The sequence below is a fragment of the Adelges cooleyi genome, unplaced genomic scaffold, assembly GCF_023614345.1.
Source record: "Adelges cooleyi isolate 19-005CV unplaced genomic scaffold, UGA_ACOO_1.1 ACOO_flye_CR_arks_rails_tigmint_CR_PRNA_651, whole genome shotgun sequence".
Taxonomy (NCBI): domain Eukaryota; kingdom Metazoa; phylum Arthropoda; class Insecta; order Hemiptera; family Adelgidae; genus Adelges; species Adelges cooleyi.
In genome coordinates this window covers 2,748,588-2,766,933 of record NW_026096352.1, presented here as the reverse complement: position 1 = coordinate 2,766,933, position 18,346 = coordinate 2,748,588, and the positions used below count along the sequence as shown (strand labels likewise).

Below are 18,346 nucleotides of genomic sequence, written 5' to 3'. Positions count from 1 at the left end.
GTCCAACCCACTGCCCCTCATCGCTTGAATGCTTTGAGTATTTCGTTCGATATGAATTAAGGACCGTTGTCGCATACACGAGGAGCCATAACGCGCAAATAACTCGCCCAGCAGCGTTTGAATGATTACTTTGAAGTCGCAATACTTCCTTTTCGTATACACTCAAAGGTCACAGGAAAGTTATGGATTTTTTTTTAATGTCTTTGGGGTTGAGAATTCCGAAAACGCAATCCGTTTTTTTCCTAATCTTCCGAAAATCTTTTGTTAATAACAATTGTTGGTCAAATTCGATAAACATTTGGGGATTTTACAAAATGTTGAAAGTTATGATGGATTTTGCTTTGCATTTTATTCAATCTACTGCAAACACAGAGTATTCTACCAGAATAATTCATACACTGATTTAGACTTGTACGTGGTTTGAACTGTGCTTGGTTTAGGCTAGCTGGGTTAAACTGTGTTGGTTCATTTATTTTTGTTTTTTAACTGTATACCGGTAGTCTTATATTATTATTATTTGTACACCAAAAAGCATTTGCATATTATATTACACCAGATAATTTGGTATCGCCTTCATAAAATGTGTACTGGTAACATAATATCTGGTGCTTTTTGTTTTTTTCAAACCGATAAATTCGTACATATGTAATCTTCATATTTGTTTAGTTTAATATAAAAACATGTTATTATTTGAACAATACACATGTAAAATATTTTTCTGCTTATGTATTACAACTTAGGTTGTACTTAGACTGAGAAGCCTCTGTCTCTGGGAATTTTCAATTTCAACTCCCCCGAAACGAGTTTCATCCATTCGCCGACTTTGAGATTGTATAATAGATTTCAATTCCTGACGAGGCTTTTTAAAATTATACCATATCCGATTTCATAACTTTAATTATTTTTCAATTCCTGTTGAATTAGTAAAATATTGTATTGTGTGTTTTTAAAAATACCCAACAAAAACTGTTTATGTTTCTGTAACTTATAAGTTAATTATTAATTAGGAAAAAAATGTATAAATTTCAATTAGATTTTTAAATAGTACAACAAGTAAAGCTATGTAAAAACATTTGAATTTGAAATATAATTTTATCGAATTTGGTATAAAGGTCAATATTAAAAATAAAAGTTTACGTAGAGCTGATGAAATTCAAACTAAACCCAATTATTGGTAGATAATAAAAATACATCACTTTTAGTAAAATAAGCTCCTATTACACTAGTCACTTTAATTAATAATAGTAATGTTATAGTCTGTGTGATGATGTTGGAGCCCATGACTGTAGTTAACTTTATACCTATAGTTTATACCAGGATACACAAATGGGTATCTAACATTTTAGTTATTAAGTAAGTACAATAATTACAGGTAGGTTTGTCGGTGAAGGTTCGTTTATTTATTATGCTTTATAAATGCCAATATGTTATACCGTGACAAAGTAAAATTATAAAAAATTATTAAACTATACACATGTAGCTAGAATTAGAATAACGTTTTTTATGATTCAGTAACATATGCCTTTATTTAGAAGTTAGCTTGATAAATTGAAAAAAACCATTAATAAATCATTGTAATGACAAGAGTCAAAATTAATTTTTTTTTTTATTATGACTTTGGAATGTTATACAATTTTATAGGTACTACTAGTATATTAAAATCAGATAATGTGGTATGGATTTTAAAAAAGGTAAGCAATAAAATAACAGTTGGTTTTTTTCAAATTTGTACAAGTCGAGTAATCTTATTATTTTTTACGTCAAGTATAAAATATATTTTTTTTATATTTGTACAATATAAGTGTACATTATATTTCGACTTGTATACTACATCTTCATCGAGGCTCTCGGTTGTTTTCACTTTCTGACAGTCTTTTTAAAATAGTTATACCATCTTTATTTCTGACTTGATATATTTAATCATTATAATTAACACAATTTATAAACTATGTTGACAAAGTTACATTTTTGTTTTTAAATGGTTTAGGTAATAACAATGATTATCAGTTAGCAAACGAGAAATCCAATTTGGTTTTTTTTAGAGTTACCTACTTTTTCATAATTATATAAATATTTATATATATTTAGATTACTCATACACGATTTTTCATTGAAACATCTAAAGAACACTTTATGTACGTAAAAAAATTGAAAACATTCAACAAACATCCAATTAATATTAACCTCGCAGACGTGAAAATTCTGACAACACCTACTTATGGCAATATTAAAAAATACTAATTCAAATTAAAACTCCAGAATAAATTAGAGAAAAAAGATCAGGACATAAAATTAAATTTTTGTGTAACTGCAAAATCAAACATACTGTACTTAGAAAACTTAATTGAAAAATTAAATAGCAAAGAGCCATATATTCATAGCAAGGAAACTATAAAATGCCTTGAAGAGGAAGCCAAAATTATACTTAAAATATTACTGTCATCAAAAGAATGACAAATGGCTTTATATGTTAACTGGATATAGTTTTTTTGATATTTTTTATTTTATTTTAACTTACTTTATGAATATTGTATTATTAATTTAAAATTAAAATATATTGAGCAGCCGAAAATTTAACTACATCCATAAAATGCAAATGCACTCTATATTCGAACGGGAAACAGAAGCCTTTTAATACGTTTAAATAGTCTCTGTAGTTATTTATTGACACTTATTATTAAACTGTTGGTAGATACTGAGTCAACCAGTTTTTTTTTCTATGCATCGTTTAGGATCTCATTGGCCTTTGTCCTCCACTCTTGCTAAAATGTCTTTTATTTCATTGATTTCGCTTATTTTTGCTAACTGGGGTTTTGATATTATAACCACAAGAAATCCATCTTTGAACATAGTTAAATTCAAAACAAATGATGAAATATTAAACACCGTTTTGCAGTTGGTGGTCTTATAATGGGGTTTTTTGGATAAAAGGTTTATTCTCACCTTATTGACTGATGGCAACGACTTTCAAAAAATATATCAAACGCCATTTTCTGGTATCTTGCTGGTATTTTCGGCATTCATATTTGAAGTATAATTTTGACTTCCTCTTCAAGACGTTTTACAGTTTCTTTGTTATGAATGAAAGGTTCTCCGCTTTTCACATTTTCAATTAAATCATTTAAGTACAGTATGTGTGATTTTGCAGTTCACAAAAACTTCATTTGATGTCCTAAACCTTTTTCTCTAATTTATCCCGGCTTTTAAATTTTAATTGGTATTCTTTATAATTGCCACAAGCAGGTGTTGTCAGAATTTCACGTCCGCGGGTTCGATATTAATTGGAGGATGTCTGTTGAATGTTTTCAAATTATTTACGGTACGTACATTGTGTTTGTATAGGCGTAATCTAAAAAAAAATATATATTTATGTAATTATAAAAAAGTAACTCTAAAAATAAACAAAAATGGATTTTTCGTCGAGGAACTTATAATACTTGTTCTTAAACTACATAAAAAAAATGTATCATTGGTCAGCCTCGAATTAATCTATGATTTATTCAATGATTATTTTGCTTCAAAATAAAATAAACTTAATTTCAGTATGATGCCGCTGTTAAATATGGTTTATTTTTATTAAATTGTCTGAAAATGTATTATTATGACTACAAATTAATAGAAACATCTCATTTGTACATATAATAATAATCTTAGTTGTAACACAATAACATAGTATTTTTATGAATTTTGTAAAAGTTTTTTTTCATTATTATAAAACATTTTGACGTAAGGAACAATTTTTATAGTGCACAACTGCTATCAACCGTAATAAATTATAAATTATTTCACAGAAAAATTATAGTTCAAAATAAATGCTTACCTGGCAGTTACTTGGTGATTCGATAGATTTTATATTTGACGTTATAGCAAAACTACATAAAAAAATGCACAAATATTGGCAACCATTGTTATTTTTTATATTTTGAATTATACTATAGTAAAATACAAGTTTTTCTTATAATATGGTGGAACTAATACCATTGAATATATATTGTACAATATATACTCAATGCTAATACTAACCTATTTCACTCGTTATACGGTAGTTGAAGTTTTCATTGTGTTAAATTGTAAAAAAGCGTAAGTAAATAATTTTATTTTCCAATTTTATTCGACAACATTTGTATAAACAAATATGATATTTTTCGGTTTGTGAACATATTATATAGATCATACTCTGTCTGTATAAAATTTAATATAATTTCCTACAATTCGACTTCTTATAAAAATGTTATAACAAAGCCGTAATTTTAAGTTGAAAAATATGTTCATATTTTGGTTGTTTTTCTTTGATTTTGTAGGGAAACAAGTGAGTTTTCAACACAATTAAGTACTTCTTATCAATAGAGTTAAAATGTGTCCACTGTCCACAAAAAACAAATTATTGTAAAAATAATACATTTTTAGCAGTGTTGAGAAAAATCGTTATCTAGATAAAAAAATTATTCGAATACAATTATCTATACTCTGTAAATAATTGTTTTATTCGAATAATTTTTGCTACGATGCGGAACTATATAAAAAATAATATAAAATTTATATTGAAATTCAACATAGAAGTATATTATAAGTATTCGCTCCACCCTAAAAAAGTTAAAACTATAGATTGTGTTATATTTTTTTTAAATTGATACTACTCAATTGAATAATGAAAAATAAAATTATTTAACAATTTTTAATTGTTATCATTTAGTAGGATGAATTTTTGGTTAGCCATCTAAAAAAATATCAATATATGGATTTATACCTTTCATGGTTTACTTAAAAATATATGAATGCATATCAATAATTTATATAAATATATATATAAAAAAATTAATGTTTGTCTGTTTGTATGTCTGTCCTTTACGCATTAGTACACCGTCCGATCGCCATGAAACTATGGGAAGTTGTGGATAAGTAAGTTATACGTTTATACAACAATAAAATAATATAGGTATTTGATGCACTAAATATTATTATTATTATATAGTTGTCCATATCTCAAAACTTAAAAGACATTTTATTTAACCGTTTATCATTCTGTGCGTTTTGAACGTTTTTACAAGCACTGTCGGACACTCGAATAATCAAAAATATTTACTATAAATTATTTTTACTTACTTATCACTCTTCATATTTTTCCCCTATTTAATATATACTGATTGACTTCTAGACATTTCATTCATGTTTTGTACTCTTGAGTTCCTAAGTAACCGTCACAAGACACAAACATATCATTGTTTCACACTTTTAAACTTCTAATAACCAACAGACGTCAGGCCTTAAGTATCCACCTTTAATATTCCACGCCACGTGTACCTCTGATGGTTAAATTCTAAACGTACGGTACGTCATCACCGAATACTGGCATTGCCGGTGATTTTTGAACAAATAGGATTTTAATTAACCAATAACTAGACAAATAATATACTACATTTCAACAAATTTTGTTTCACATAGGTACACTTGGCCGACTGACCTCTAGACATTTTTATCCGTTTTCAACCCATAAAGTAAGCAACACCGGACACTTGATATTTAACCGTCTAACTTCCAGACTATTCTTTTCAATTTAAAATTAAAACAATTGTACCTACTCTAATGTTAAAGCAAGAAGCACCAGACACTCGCTTTTTTAATAGGCAGATCATTTCTGACCTGGCAGATAGACTAACTGCTATATAGACACTGATCTCCACAACCCACTCTGAATCTGTGACCTACCTATAAAACATCAGTTTTAAAACCAAGTAATAATTTTTTTGGTAACTCCTCGTGTAGCGTCAAAATACTAAACGGATTTTTTTTTTTACAACCGCCAGTTTTTATTACTTATACTGTGTCGATAACGGGTAAGTACACGCGTTAACACTTACACCTGACCTAGTAACAACGTAGCCCAAGAAAACGGGTTTGTCGCTAATACCTAGCTATGTCACACCACTCATATCCAGCTTTAGATTCTATAGTGGTAACTTTTTATGGCCAGTAATAAAAAATATAACACTCACACACACATCCAGAACTCTTATAGGGAATGGCTATGTGTATTTGGTTGTCTACTCAAGTAATATTAAATCCTATTAGGAAATTTAGGTATTTTTTTTTGTTTGTCAACAGAAAGCCTAAAGTCAAGAAATTAAGAGCAAATTAAATTCAGCAAATCAAAAGTTATAATAAATTATTATTCTCGCTTAGTTTAGCCTATTCTGTTAAATATCAGTTTATTTTGAGGGCGTAAAAAATTAAAATTAAATATAAATAGAAGAGTCGTTAGGGAAAATGGTTTATAATTTTATAATTTAACCGAAAGTGATATAATAAAAAGCTGTGTAGGTATCGTGTACTTGTTATAGTATTTATGACTAGGTCATTAAACCGACAAAGGCGGAATTAATATTTATTATTGGATGTACTTAAAACAACCAAATAATAATACAAATAGTGACTAGTTCTAAAAAAAAAAAATCTTTAGACCTTTTCAAAAATGCATTGCGCTAAGTCGTCGTTAGTTAAACAACTGTAGTATATACATAAACTCCTTAAAAGTATTATAATTGTTTTTTATTTTTGTTTTCTAATCGTTTTTAAAGGATCGCGTATATACGCAGGATCGTATTGACATAATAATATAATCATAGAACAATATAATATATATGTATGTATATATAAAATAAATTATATTTATGTATAATACACTAATAAGCTTCTAGCACACAACAAAAAAAGTGAAAGTAATAGTTATAATAATAATTAAGTTCTAACAAAAAAATTAAATGAGAATATAATATAAGAACAAAATGAAAATATAACCTTAATTTTATTGTACTTGTCACGCGGATTGGGCTATCTAGGCGTTTGGATAATTTGAATTGAAATGACGTAGCCATTTATAATAATCATAATAATAATAGATGTGCAGTTTGTTCATAATGATATAATGTTGTTGTTATCATATAAACTAAAAAAAAATATTATAGGGGCAATCGGTGGTATTTTGTAGAGAACTAAGAATGAATAGTATCTTTCTCTTAGTGAATGCATATTTAATTATAATCTTACAGATTAATTTTTAATTACTTTTATAGATATAAATACTTATGTATAAAAATATAACTAAAAACATAAAAGAATAAATACATTCTCTGGCGACGCATCGTCATGTAGTGTTTAATGATGGAGGAATTATAGGTAGGTAGGTCAATTGTGTGCACTTCGACGACTGCATTTGTTGATGTTCAAAAAATACGTTGGCAAATAACTTACATTAAACGATCAACTATATCAGTGTTTAGTAACTTGGCCGGACACTGATTTATTCATTCGGTACCGCTTTCTAGTCTTTTCGCATTTCTTAGCTGAAAACGCGTTTAACATATTTGTTATATAAATATTTAATAAAAAAAACACAAAAGGGTATTGCATGTGGCTGCTTTTGTTTTAGACCAAAAAGCCTAACAAAATTTCGGTTACTGAGGGCGGTCCGATTAAAATTCTTTATACAGATTTGAGTCCTTTGACTACTTTACAATGTTATTTAGTGGTTGAAGTTTATTAAAACCACTTTTTTAAATATTTTTCATACAAAACTCCTTAAAAACAGACAGCATGCAATTCCCTTAAGTACAAGATTTACTCACAACGCTTGCGTTTATCCTCGGGGCAAGTCTGAAAAAATAAAAATTAGAGATTAAATTTAATGTATTTTTAAATAGTATAGATTATGGAATAATATGGTTTTAATCGCTGAAAATGTAATACAGTACAGTTTTTGCGACATTTCCTCGTTCAAAATGGATTTTAATATTAAAATATTTCTGTCTCAAAAAAATAGTTCTGTGTCAAACGTGGACGTAAGAAAGTTTGATACAGCGCGGATACTTCATAAAATATTAGGCACATTAAAATGTGATTTTGTGCCGCTGGAATAGAAATAAAATGGGCTTTTATTTTGTTCAAATATCAAGGAAGCGAATACACAGAGAGACGTGGTAGATATTTTGTTATTATTTGTGTACCGTAAAAACTTTTAAAGTGGTTTTAAGTCGATAATGAATTTTTAAAATGCGGGTGAAAATAATTCGTTCGTTACAGTTTGTTTAGTACTATTTTATCAAATGCAAACATAGTTAATATTATATAACTAAACAATTAACGGATAACAAAAATAAATTCTAAACACAGTTTGTTACACATTAGCTTGACGGAACTACGAGATAATGAATTGTAATTAACATAACGTCTTTAAATTTTTCAGGGCTACATTTTCCCAAGCCATCTATATGTGGTAGAATCATTATAACAGAATCAATTTAACACGAATAATGCCAAATGAAATGATGTCTCCAAATTCGACGGTTAATAGAACAGCTCTTTAGATGACGCTTACAAAAATAAATGTATAAATTCTACAATACAATTTATAAATTGATAACTGTAAACGAGTGTACAGTATTACTATGTAATATTAGTCTCAACAATCAGACCTTTATGAAAATAGCGCATTGGTTTTTCAAGGATTATTAAATAATTACTCTTTAGAAGAAAATATCTAAAATATATGAATCAAAACAGGCGGGACAAGTATATAGTAGTCGTAACTCGCTTGTTATAATTATTAAAGAAAAAGTACCCAAACTAATAGAGTTTATGATATTTGTTTGGTTTGTTAATGTGTATCGATAGTACTATAACAAAAAAAAAAATCCCATATAAGTTTTTTTTTAATAAGTTATATCTAGCTTGTCGTAATTTTAAGGTAAATAATTTGTGCATGTTTAGGTGACAATAAGGTTTTGAAACGGAAGGGTTATACTTTTTTAATTTTTGGCACAATAAATTATTGTATCTTTTTAGATACACGTTTTATTAATAGACATACTACACGATGAAATTGATTAAGTTGCTTAGGAGATAATATATCATCAGTCCAGTCACATAAATAGAAATAAGAACACATTATAGGAAAAGATAATTTCTTAGTTCAGGAATCGAAGCTAAAAATATAGTAAAGAAATAAGAAATAATAGGGCACCTTATATTTTCACTTGAAAACCTTAATATAGAGAGATGAGAGTCCCACACACCTAGCATTTAGGGCCCCTATCCTAGAATCACCGGGATCCGTAGTAAATAAGGTCTTGTTCATAACTTGACTGATAATGAAGAGGCTTAAAGCGTCATTAAACTTTTTATCAGGGTTAGGTCTACTTACTAGATAGCCGAATTCTAGCACATTAACACGTGTTCTATGGAGGGGAAAAATGGATAGTCGACAGTATCACGGAACGTTTGCGACAATACAGACCGGCAACTTTTGAACATGTATGTATTCCTAACGAGAGTGGTAATAAAAAAACAAAAAAGGATGAGTTTCGGGGCAACAGGATGTGTGCACACATAATTTAGTTGTCAAAATGTAACTCTCCGTAGGCTGTTATCGTGTTCGCCTACGTATTCCAACAAAACTTTAGAGAACCGCAAAACTTCTGAGCTACCAAGGCGTATATTTTGTTGGGATGTTAACAAGTTTCAGTAAGCTCTTAAGCAATCGGGAACACCCAGTTTTACATAGCCCGCTCAATGTTTGGTTATTAATGCAACGGCATATTTTATTGGGTATTGTTTGAAAAACGTCTAATCATTAAACGCGTGATTGCGTGTAAAGCAATTATAATTAAAAAGTTAAAAAATTAAAATTTTGAGAGGTAATCTAATGAGAACTAGTCGGTGTACTCATAAATATTCATGGGTACCTATAAAAAAATATTCGCAGTTTTTGCAAGAAAGCGAGAGTATATATTTATTGTAGATTAATTATGATTTGTCTACACAGGTTTTATAGAAATCGATTCACAAATCCATTGATTTCGACTATATCGAGACAGAAAGGATAAAATGAGATGTTAAAAGTTTGAATACCCTTGGGCAAAAGTTATTAGCTTTAAATTTTAAAACTTAAAAGTTATAATAGAGTAAAAAATAAAAAAATAATAATATGTAATACTTGAGTTATTTAAACAATAAAACCAAAATAAATTATCAAACTTAAAAACAATAACCGGAGTACATACTGAGAGGTGAAGTGTAGTTGAATAATGCGCATTAAATAAAAAAATATTACACTCCACCCTTCTCTCTTCTTAAACTTTAAGCTTCAATAACTTAGAAAGTAGTTATCCAAAAATGGTTATCGACCAGTCAACATTTTTATTATTTTTTTTTTATAATTTCAAAAGTTAATAAGATATATAAGTTAGGTACCATTTAAATATCAAAAGTTGATAGAACTCTAGAATATACCAAAAAAGATGAAAATTGTAATTGTTTTCAAATGAGTCTAATATTCCTAGTACTTTCCTCAGGTTTTGCTACTGTATAAACTAAACTTTGTGTTCAACTAACTTTGTTGAGACTGATTTGTGCTATAATGTTAATAAACAGTAAACACATTTTTATTTATTAGATTTAACACGATTTTAAACACATTATCACTCGCAGTTTAGAAATTTCAGGTTATGAAGAGTTTTACCTGTTGTGCTTTGTGATACAATGCTATGTTTTGCAAAGATGGGCGGGAAATGTTTGTGTTTTTAAAATAAGTGAGCTGACAATGTATTTTGATGAATTTTGCTAATTAACATAATTAGCACGGCATTGAGACAAAAATATATAATTAAATAGAAAAATTGGTCATGTTCTTGATGAGAATTTTCTATTGTTCGCCAGTTACCGGTGTATTGTAATACTTCTTCGTTGTAATTATCGAAACGCAAAATGACATTAACGTTTCGATGTGTTGATAAACACAGAAAAACACGGATTTAGTATGATGTTCATACTACGTTATAACTTGTACTTGGGTTGCCGGGTAAATACACTCTAATAGTTACTATACTTCAAGTGACTTGTTGTATGTTGACTTACCGTTTCATATTCCAACCACAAACAGTGTTGGAACTGTACATAAACGGGATTGCATTTGTTTTCCGTCTCTGTTTCCGGCCACGGGACTGAAAAAGACAAATATAACTGAAGTTTTGCAATGTCTCAAAAATTACTGCCACCAAAAAAAAAAAACTTTGAAATAGGAAGGGAGGGTGGTTCACTTTGTATAATATATTTTGTTCTTCTCTGGCGTTCAAATTGAAAAATTGATAAAAAAAAAAAAAAGGAAAATGTTATGTAGCAAGTTAATACAATGTTAAGTTCATGAGCTTCCGAAATTCAATTGGCCTTTTTTAAATTTAATAATACGATCCACGTACGTTTTAGCATTGAGTATATATTGTTTTTGGGTATATATGGTTTTAGTAATAGTACAATTTTTGGCGTCTAATGCGAATGCAAAAGAAATATAAGTTATAACTGGCTAATCTTAAATGAATGTTTCAAACATTGTTTGATGTAATTTTAAAAACGTTTACTCTTTACCTAAAAGTTACAAAGACCATAAAAAATTCAGTGATAATTAATTATTAAATTTTATAATGAATGTTTGCAGAGCGGAGGATTCCAATGGCATTTGACACGGAGAAATGGTAAAATGGAATTGAAGTGTAAAACATTATGTTGAACTATAAAATCGGTATTAATTTGATATAAATTGAGTAACCACTAACCTAAAACCATAATGTTTATTTTTTTTATTAATAATAAAATAGCGTTTGTTTTATAGTACCGGAACGTTAATAGTTAATTTTATTGGAGTTATTTTCTTTTTTTAGATTATGGCCATCAGTAAGTTGACGGTGAAAGTTAAATTCTATATACTCTATAGCTAAAAGAAACTCAATGGTATTTGGAATAAATTTTCAAAATTATCATAATTTTACTCGTTAGTAGAAGAATGACAATGTTTAATGTTAATTATAACATGCAACACTAATGTGTTGCACTAACTACGGTAACAATCTTTCATAGCATTGCCTAAAAAAAACCTAGCGCTAAACATTGTGACGATTGCAACACTATTAGTAATATGAGCTGTCTTCTTAATTGATTTATCAGACAATTTTAACTGTAATGCTCAAAAGAAGTATTGGAAAAAGAAGTAAACATTCACAGAAACAGAACTCGTGTTCGTTTATTTATAATATATCCTTCGTCATACCCCAGATAGCGGTTAAAAGCTTAAAGTAAAGATTAGTCAATTGGGTGGGATTTAGCGATGGTACTTTATTTCGTTTTCTTGAGCAGATAACGAATAAGTGGTTGTGTTAATTGCATAAACTCACTGTAGGTCTCTTCGAGACATTTGTTTAGGGCGGTTTGTCCAACTTGTTTTTGCCAGTCTTCCTTGAAAACACTCTTCATAGCGTACTCGGTAATTGCCGTTTTGTTAAGAGAGCCGTCTTCAACAAGCTAATCACAGACAACAATAAATTAAAAAACAAAAAAACTCTTAGTACAATAAGATCGATTGAAGTAAGAGCTCTATGGAATAAGAACATACCAAGCCATTTTTCTTGCCGATACACTCGTGAAGGCACTGCAAACGTAACAAACAAAATCAGGTATAAATTAATAATAAAAAAAAGGATTGTTCAATACTTGCAGTGCATTTACTACTTACAAATTGTTTTTTTTTTGTGATTTTCACGGCTTCGCTAGAGAACAAGTCCTGTTTAGAGTTTTCTTTGGCTGTAAAACGTTATTACTACAATCATTAAACATTATAACGTATAAGTAAACTGACAGAACTTACAATCTTATAGTAAACACATATATTTTATATATGTCACCTTAGTCTTAACTTAGGTTAGGTCCTATAGTTAAGATATTGTCCTTAGATTAGAAAAATATCTTAATACCTATTGTAATTTAACAGTTTGGAAGATGTGTTAAATTAGTTATTAGTATTTTGTTTTTTTAGTTATACGAGGTATCCCACAAGATGATACTTATTATAATACCTCCCGAGAAAAATGAGGTTTTAAAATTGGTTTTTATATTTACGCCATTAAATTCTACAATTAGTGTATTTTTTATTTGTGTAATAAAAACAAATATTATTATTGTTATCTGCGTGCACTACACCACCGCCGTTTTATTAGTAACTCTAAAGTCTATAAATCTTATTGGTTTACTTAGAAGAACTAGAACTTCAGAAAAAGTTTCAATTTATTCAATAAATATTATAATTGGTAAATTTTCGTGGGATACAAATTAACTGATTAGTTTTTAAAATTTTATAAAACAATTTAAATGCTCAGAAAAAGTAAAAAACAGGTTTACTATTTTAGAAAACTTAATAGTTTTTTTATACATGTTTTTATACTAATTTGCAGAAAAATGTATAAGTTATAGTCTCATTCTAGATCCACAATTAAATTTTTTTTTTATTTTCAGACCTTAAACTATCAAATTTTATATAAAAAATTTAAATAAAGTAAAAATTTTCCCCCTTCCTAGGGGTCAGAGTTTATTACATTTTTCTGATTTGTCAACGTTTATTGGTAGTACTATGGTTAAAGAATTTTCCATACAAATTTGAATACTTAAAAAAAAGAAGACTAAAATCTACGCGGTAGATTTTAGTTGAAAAGATGTAAATTTTCGATCTTGAAGGGGGAAGGGTCGAATTTAGGAATTTTTAGCTCAATTAAGTACCTCCTTTTAAGTACTATTTCGGTTAGATGTTACACGAAGAAATCTGCTCAGCGGTTAAGAAGATATCGTGGGTCCAGACACAAAAAAAAAAAATAAAAACAACACATCATTGTAAAAACAATACATTCTCAGCTCCGCACCGAAACAAAAAAAAAAACTATTGTAAATTATAAAATATTGAGTTTAGTCAAGTATAAAACCAGCATTGAAATTATTCGATGATTGTATTCACCATGTCAAAACAATAGTGAATTATAGTTGAGAATAATAGGCTTTATTGCTTAATTATTTTGTTAGAATGGAAAAATTAAACATTAAATCATTCAATCTTTGTGAGGTGTGACAATAGAAATGTACAAATCGTGTTTTTACTCTTTAGTATATATGTTTGATATGATATTATATTATTCTAAATGACCTAATTAATGTCTGCTCTAAAAAAACAATAAGTAGTTGAAACTGCGATTTTTTAGGCAACACACTTTCAATTTGATTGTTAAATTGTTGGCGGCTTGTACTCGAAATTTAATTAAACTTTTTAAGTATACTTTAAATATTTATTATTATTTTTTTTTTTTAAGTTACGTGACAATATAGTGGTTTTGCATAAAAAGTACATCGGCGTTGCTTTTGTTTATTTATTGCTTACGGTTTTTTTTTTTTTAAGAAAGGAAACAATATAGAAGTAGTATTTGTTGCCGAATTTTTTTTATTGACCGTTCATGGCTTGTACGTCAACATTTAACGGTAATAATATAAAAGATGTTTGTTTAGGTTTAGAATCTTGCTACGAAAACAGACCGAAGACTGCCAAGTCGCGTGTTCTGATCGAATGGTGCTTTTTATTAGAATGTTCCCAAGAAAATATTTTATGTAAATTTGATAAAAGGGTCGAACGGTATACTTCAAACGGCCTCGAGCCATTTAGACTTTTGAACACGACCCAAAGCGTAACTAGGTATTGGTTTTCCCTTGAAATAAATAAAGGAAAAAATTATTTTGAAAGTGTAGGCGGCATTGCACAGGTAGCGGGATGAATGGTAGAGTAAGGGAGATTGTAATTTTTCGGTTGCCCTGGAAATTGGCCGGGCATTGTTGGAGGGTCGAAGAATGCGATAAACGTGTTACGAAGGATACACAGGCGGCGAAGTAGACACTCTCGATTTACCGCTCTGGCATGTATACAGTAACCGACCCTTCATTTTCTTCAACCAGCGCAAATTAATATTTCTTTCAATCCGAGTGTCTACTTATTTATTTAATATCCACTTTTTTTTTGTCGAAAAGTAAAATTGTGATTTAAAATAAAACACAAACGGCAATTAGACGATGCCTTCTGCCATTCGGTGTTCTTATCGTTTTTATTACCAATATAGCATAATAAAAAATGTATATACATGCAATTAACATGTTGTTAAACGGTCCAAGGCCAAAATTTATGTTTATAACATTTAAAAATAATATTGTTATACTTTGCTGACTGATTTTCTTTAAGGGCGGAACCGATAACCGGGTTTATAAGATATTCGAGTTAAAATTGTTTTTTAATCCGTGGTAAAATATAATACAATTACTCCTATTACGAAATGCGTTTATATAGTATATTATAACTGTTTATAACAGAAAGGTTTATTACTTAACTTGGATAAAAAAACATTTTAATTTCTTTATATGACACTTACCCATCCTCTATCATTACCCTCAGCCTACTCTTATCTTCTCCTTATACTCCTACCGTTCCCTTTGTTTATTTTTCCTTAGTTTCTTATTATTCTCCACTCTCTCCAAAATTTCTCTACCCCTTTGTGTCGCAATCAAAAGAATTTCACGAATTTTCAACAGATAAGACATGTTATTCGTATTAAAATTATTCTAATCCAAAAACTCGGTTAGTTAAAGAGAATGTTTGAACGACTACGTGATTAAAACGTGACACGTTCATTAATTTTTGATTATGATTGTTTTAATGTTTTTAGCTTAGCTATACAATTAATTGTCGTCATAAAAATATTCTTAGATTAGAATTATGGCAAAGTATTTAAAAATTTGATTTGCATTAAACATATACTAATACAACTTAGATAGTTTTACGTACCTGCGTTTGCTGATTGGATGAATTTTTCTGCTACTTCACTATAACACTCGTCGGTTTTTTTTTTATTTTTGTCACCAAATTTCTTCAATGAGTTTTCTGAACCACAGCATGACTAAAATTATCGTAACAATTAATTGAGGTTTATATACAAATTTAAACTTTATTAATTTAAGTTTAAATAATTAATCGGTCTTTTTGTTTTCGAATATCTTTATTGTATTACTGCCAAAAGTTCCCAAGCGGGTTAGTGGTTTTCAACAAATAATAATGAAACAGCTCTACTACTGAATATAATACATAATGCATCGCGTTTTTAATGCAATTGTCAATATGTAATTGTGAAAATACAAACCATGAATAATGTATATAATAATTATTATCATAACAATTAGTCATAAAACTGTATTAATTCACTAATAAGAAGACAACATGAAAATACCTGCGGCTTGCAGTAAGGTTATCGTTGCTTACAATAAAATATAAAACATGATTAATAAATAAATAATTTAGCTGGGATATAAAAATAAAGGTCACCGCATATATTAATTGGGTTCAATCTTGTGGTAATTTCCAATTTGTTTTATCTAACGGTACATACCGGATGTAGTATTAAAGTATTCAAAGACGCGTTTATAAGTAAATATTATTTATAATTATAAAATTATTTTACTGAAGTTGGTATTATTTACATGATAGTTATTGTTAAGTTTTACACTCAGTATTGTAAGCACTGATTAGATCAAGTTAAAGCGAAATTACTGTGGTAATTACTGGAATTCAATTAACTAAAACATTTGAAAATTATATTTTGTTAAAGCGTCTTTTTCATCAAGGCGGAATCTTCTTCTTAATTCCACTTTCTATTGCAATAATACAATTAAATAACCAGTCAATACAGTTTTATTTGTAATTTATTTATTTTTATGCTTAATGACATTCCTCTCAAACAAATAATAGTAAAATTAAGTAAATAATAAATTACTTTGGTGTATAAATGATGTATATACTATATATTTAAGTATTGTTTCTGTTTAAACAACAGCGTATAAATTGTATAATCTACTCAAGGAAGACTAGCAATCTTACGCTGAGTCTGTAAGTCTAAACTTTATAGTTTGGATGTAAATATTACCAAATATACACAGGAAAAAAATGAAAATGTTTATGTTCCAAAACTAAATTTGGTAACGTATTCAATTCTTCCTATAAATATGAAGCATTTGTCCAGTTAAATAATTAGTCTAAAGTTTCTGTTAATAGTTAAATTAATTAGTGTAAAAATAAATATTAAACTGTATAATAAATCTTTATCTTTATTATAAATGTTATCAAAACAATTATCTTTTGCAGACAGAGTTTGTACATGAATACATTATAATTACATTATTTCTTCATGATTAAAAGACGAACAATTTTCTGTTAATTTATGCAACTCGAAAGTTAAGTACTACTAAGTAATGTTGTTATTTTTAAAATACCATGGAAATGTGTTTAGAACGTATGCAGTAAACTACATTGTGTTGTTAGTTTCAAAATTAACTACTATTTTCTTAATCAATGCTTAAATATGAAATTGATTGCTATTTAATTATTCTTTACATTTTTGACATTTTTATAATGAAAACAAATCGGACGATGGACTAAAATGATGTTTTCCCGAACGTCCAAATTTATTATTAAATTCAAAAATCATTCATTTCGAAAACGGTTTAATCAAGTATTTGAATGATTGGCAACGAAACTGTTATAATGCAAGCAATGAAAAGAATGTAAATAATCCATGAGGAAGGTAGGCAGTTGGAAAATAACAAAAATTGTTCAATAAAGTTCAATTTGACTTGACCAAATTACACCTAATAATAGAAAACAAATTTAGAATATATTATGTAAAAACAATTATTTATTTAGGTTTCGAATACTTTAGTGTAATATTATATTGTTAATTTTTGTGTGTTTTCTGACACGATTGACTTGATTACAAGTAAAGAATTCACCAATCTGTATTATTAATAAAAACAAAATTAAATGGTGTATTTAATACCTTTCTGGTGGCTTGTTTGCAACGGAAGAAATCGCTGTCCTCGGTGTCCAATAACTCTTTGCCTCGTCTGAGCTTATCGCCTGCGCAAACAATAGTTACTTATTATTATGCATTTAGTTTCGAATTTATTTAAATAATCTAGTACGTTGGTAATGATATATTTGAGTTTTTCGTTTAGTTTTTGCGGATATAGGTATGACGGACTCACCTGAAGCAAAGGCGATTTGTACCACCAAAACAGCAACGGCAACGCACTTCACTATTGCCGTCATAGTAAACAACGACGATGGGCACAGATAATCGAAGTATGATAATAATATAAATTACCGCCGATTCTTTGGCAGCGGAAAAATAAACGTACTGACAATAACGCCAAAGCGAAGACTGATCCGTGGAAACCGGTGGTGGACCTTTCGTCGACCGCGGTCGGCCTCCCTCCAAAAACGCCCACGCCCCGACAGTCGTTTCTGTCGCATACATAGTATTTTTTATTGTACGCTTACACACATATTATACGTTTTATGCTCACAATATACTCTCTCACTAGGCTATTCAATGTTGTTTTTTTAATTTTATTTTCCTCACTCCTAGCACTCTCTCCGAGCAGTCGGACGATC

At 28.7% G+C, this 18,346-nt stretch overlaps 1 protein-coding gene across 1 annotated transcript; it reads right to left on the bottom strand.

Moving 5' to 3' along the window:
- Positions 1-6,622: 6,622 nt before the first annotated feature.
- LOC126844971 (uncharacterized) lies at positions 6,623-18,121 on the bottom strand. Its single transcript, XM_050583508.1, has 9 exons — positions 17,938-18,121; positions 17,730-17,809; positions 15,689-15,800; positions 12,557-12,624; positions 12,437-12,472; positions 12,219-12,345; positions 10,909-10,994; positions 7,623-7,650; positions 6,623-7,340 (listed from the first exon to the last, which is right to left on the bottom strand). The coding sequence occupies exons 1-9, from the start codon at positions 17,999-18,001 to the stop codon at positions 7,267-7,269; spliced, it is 675 nt and encodes a 224-aa protein (XP_050439465.1). The 5' UTR covers positions 18,002-18,121; the 3' UTR covers positions 6,623-7,266.
- Positions 18,122-18,346: the final 225 nt, after the last annotated feature.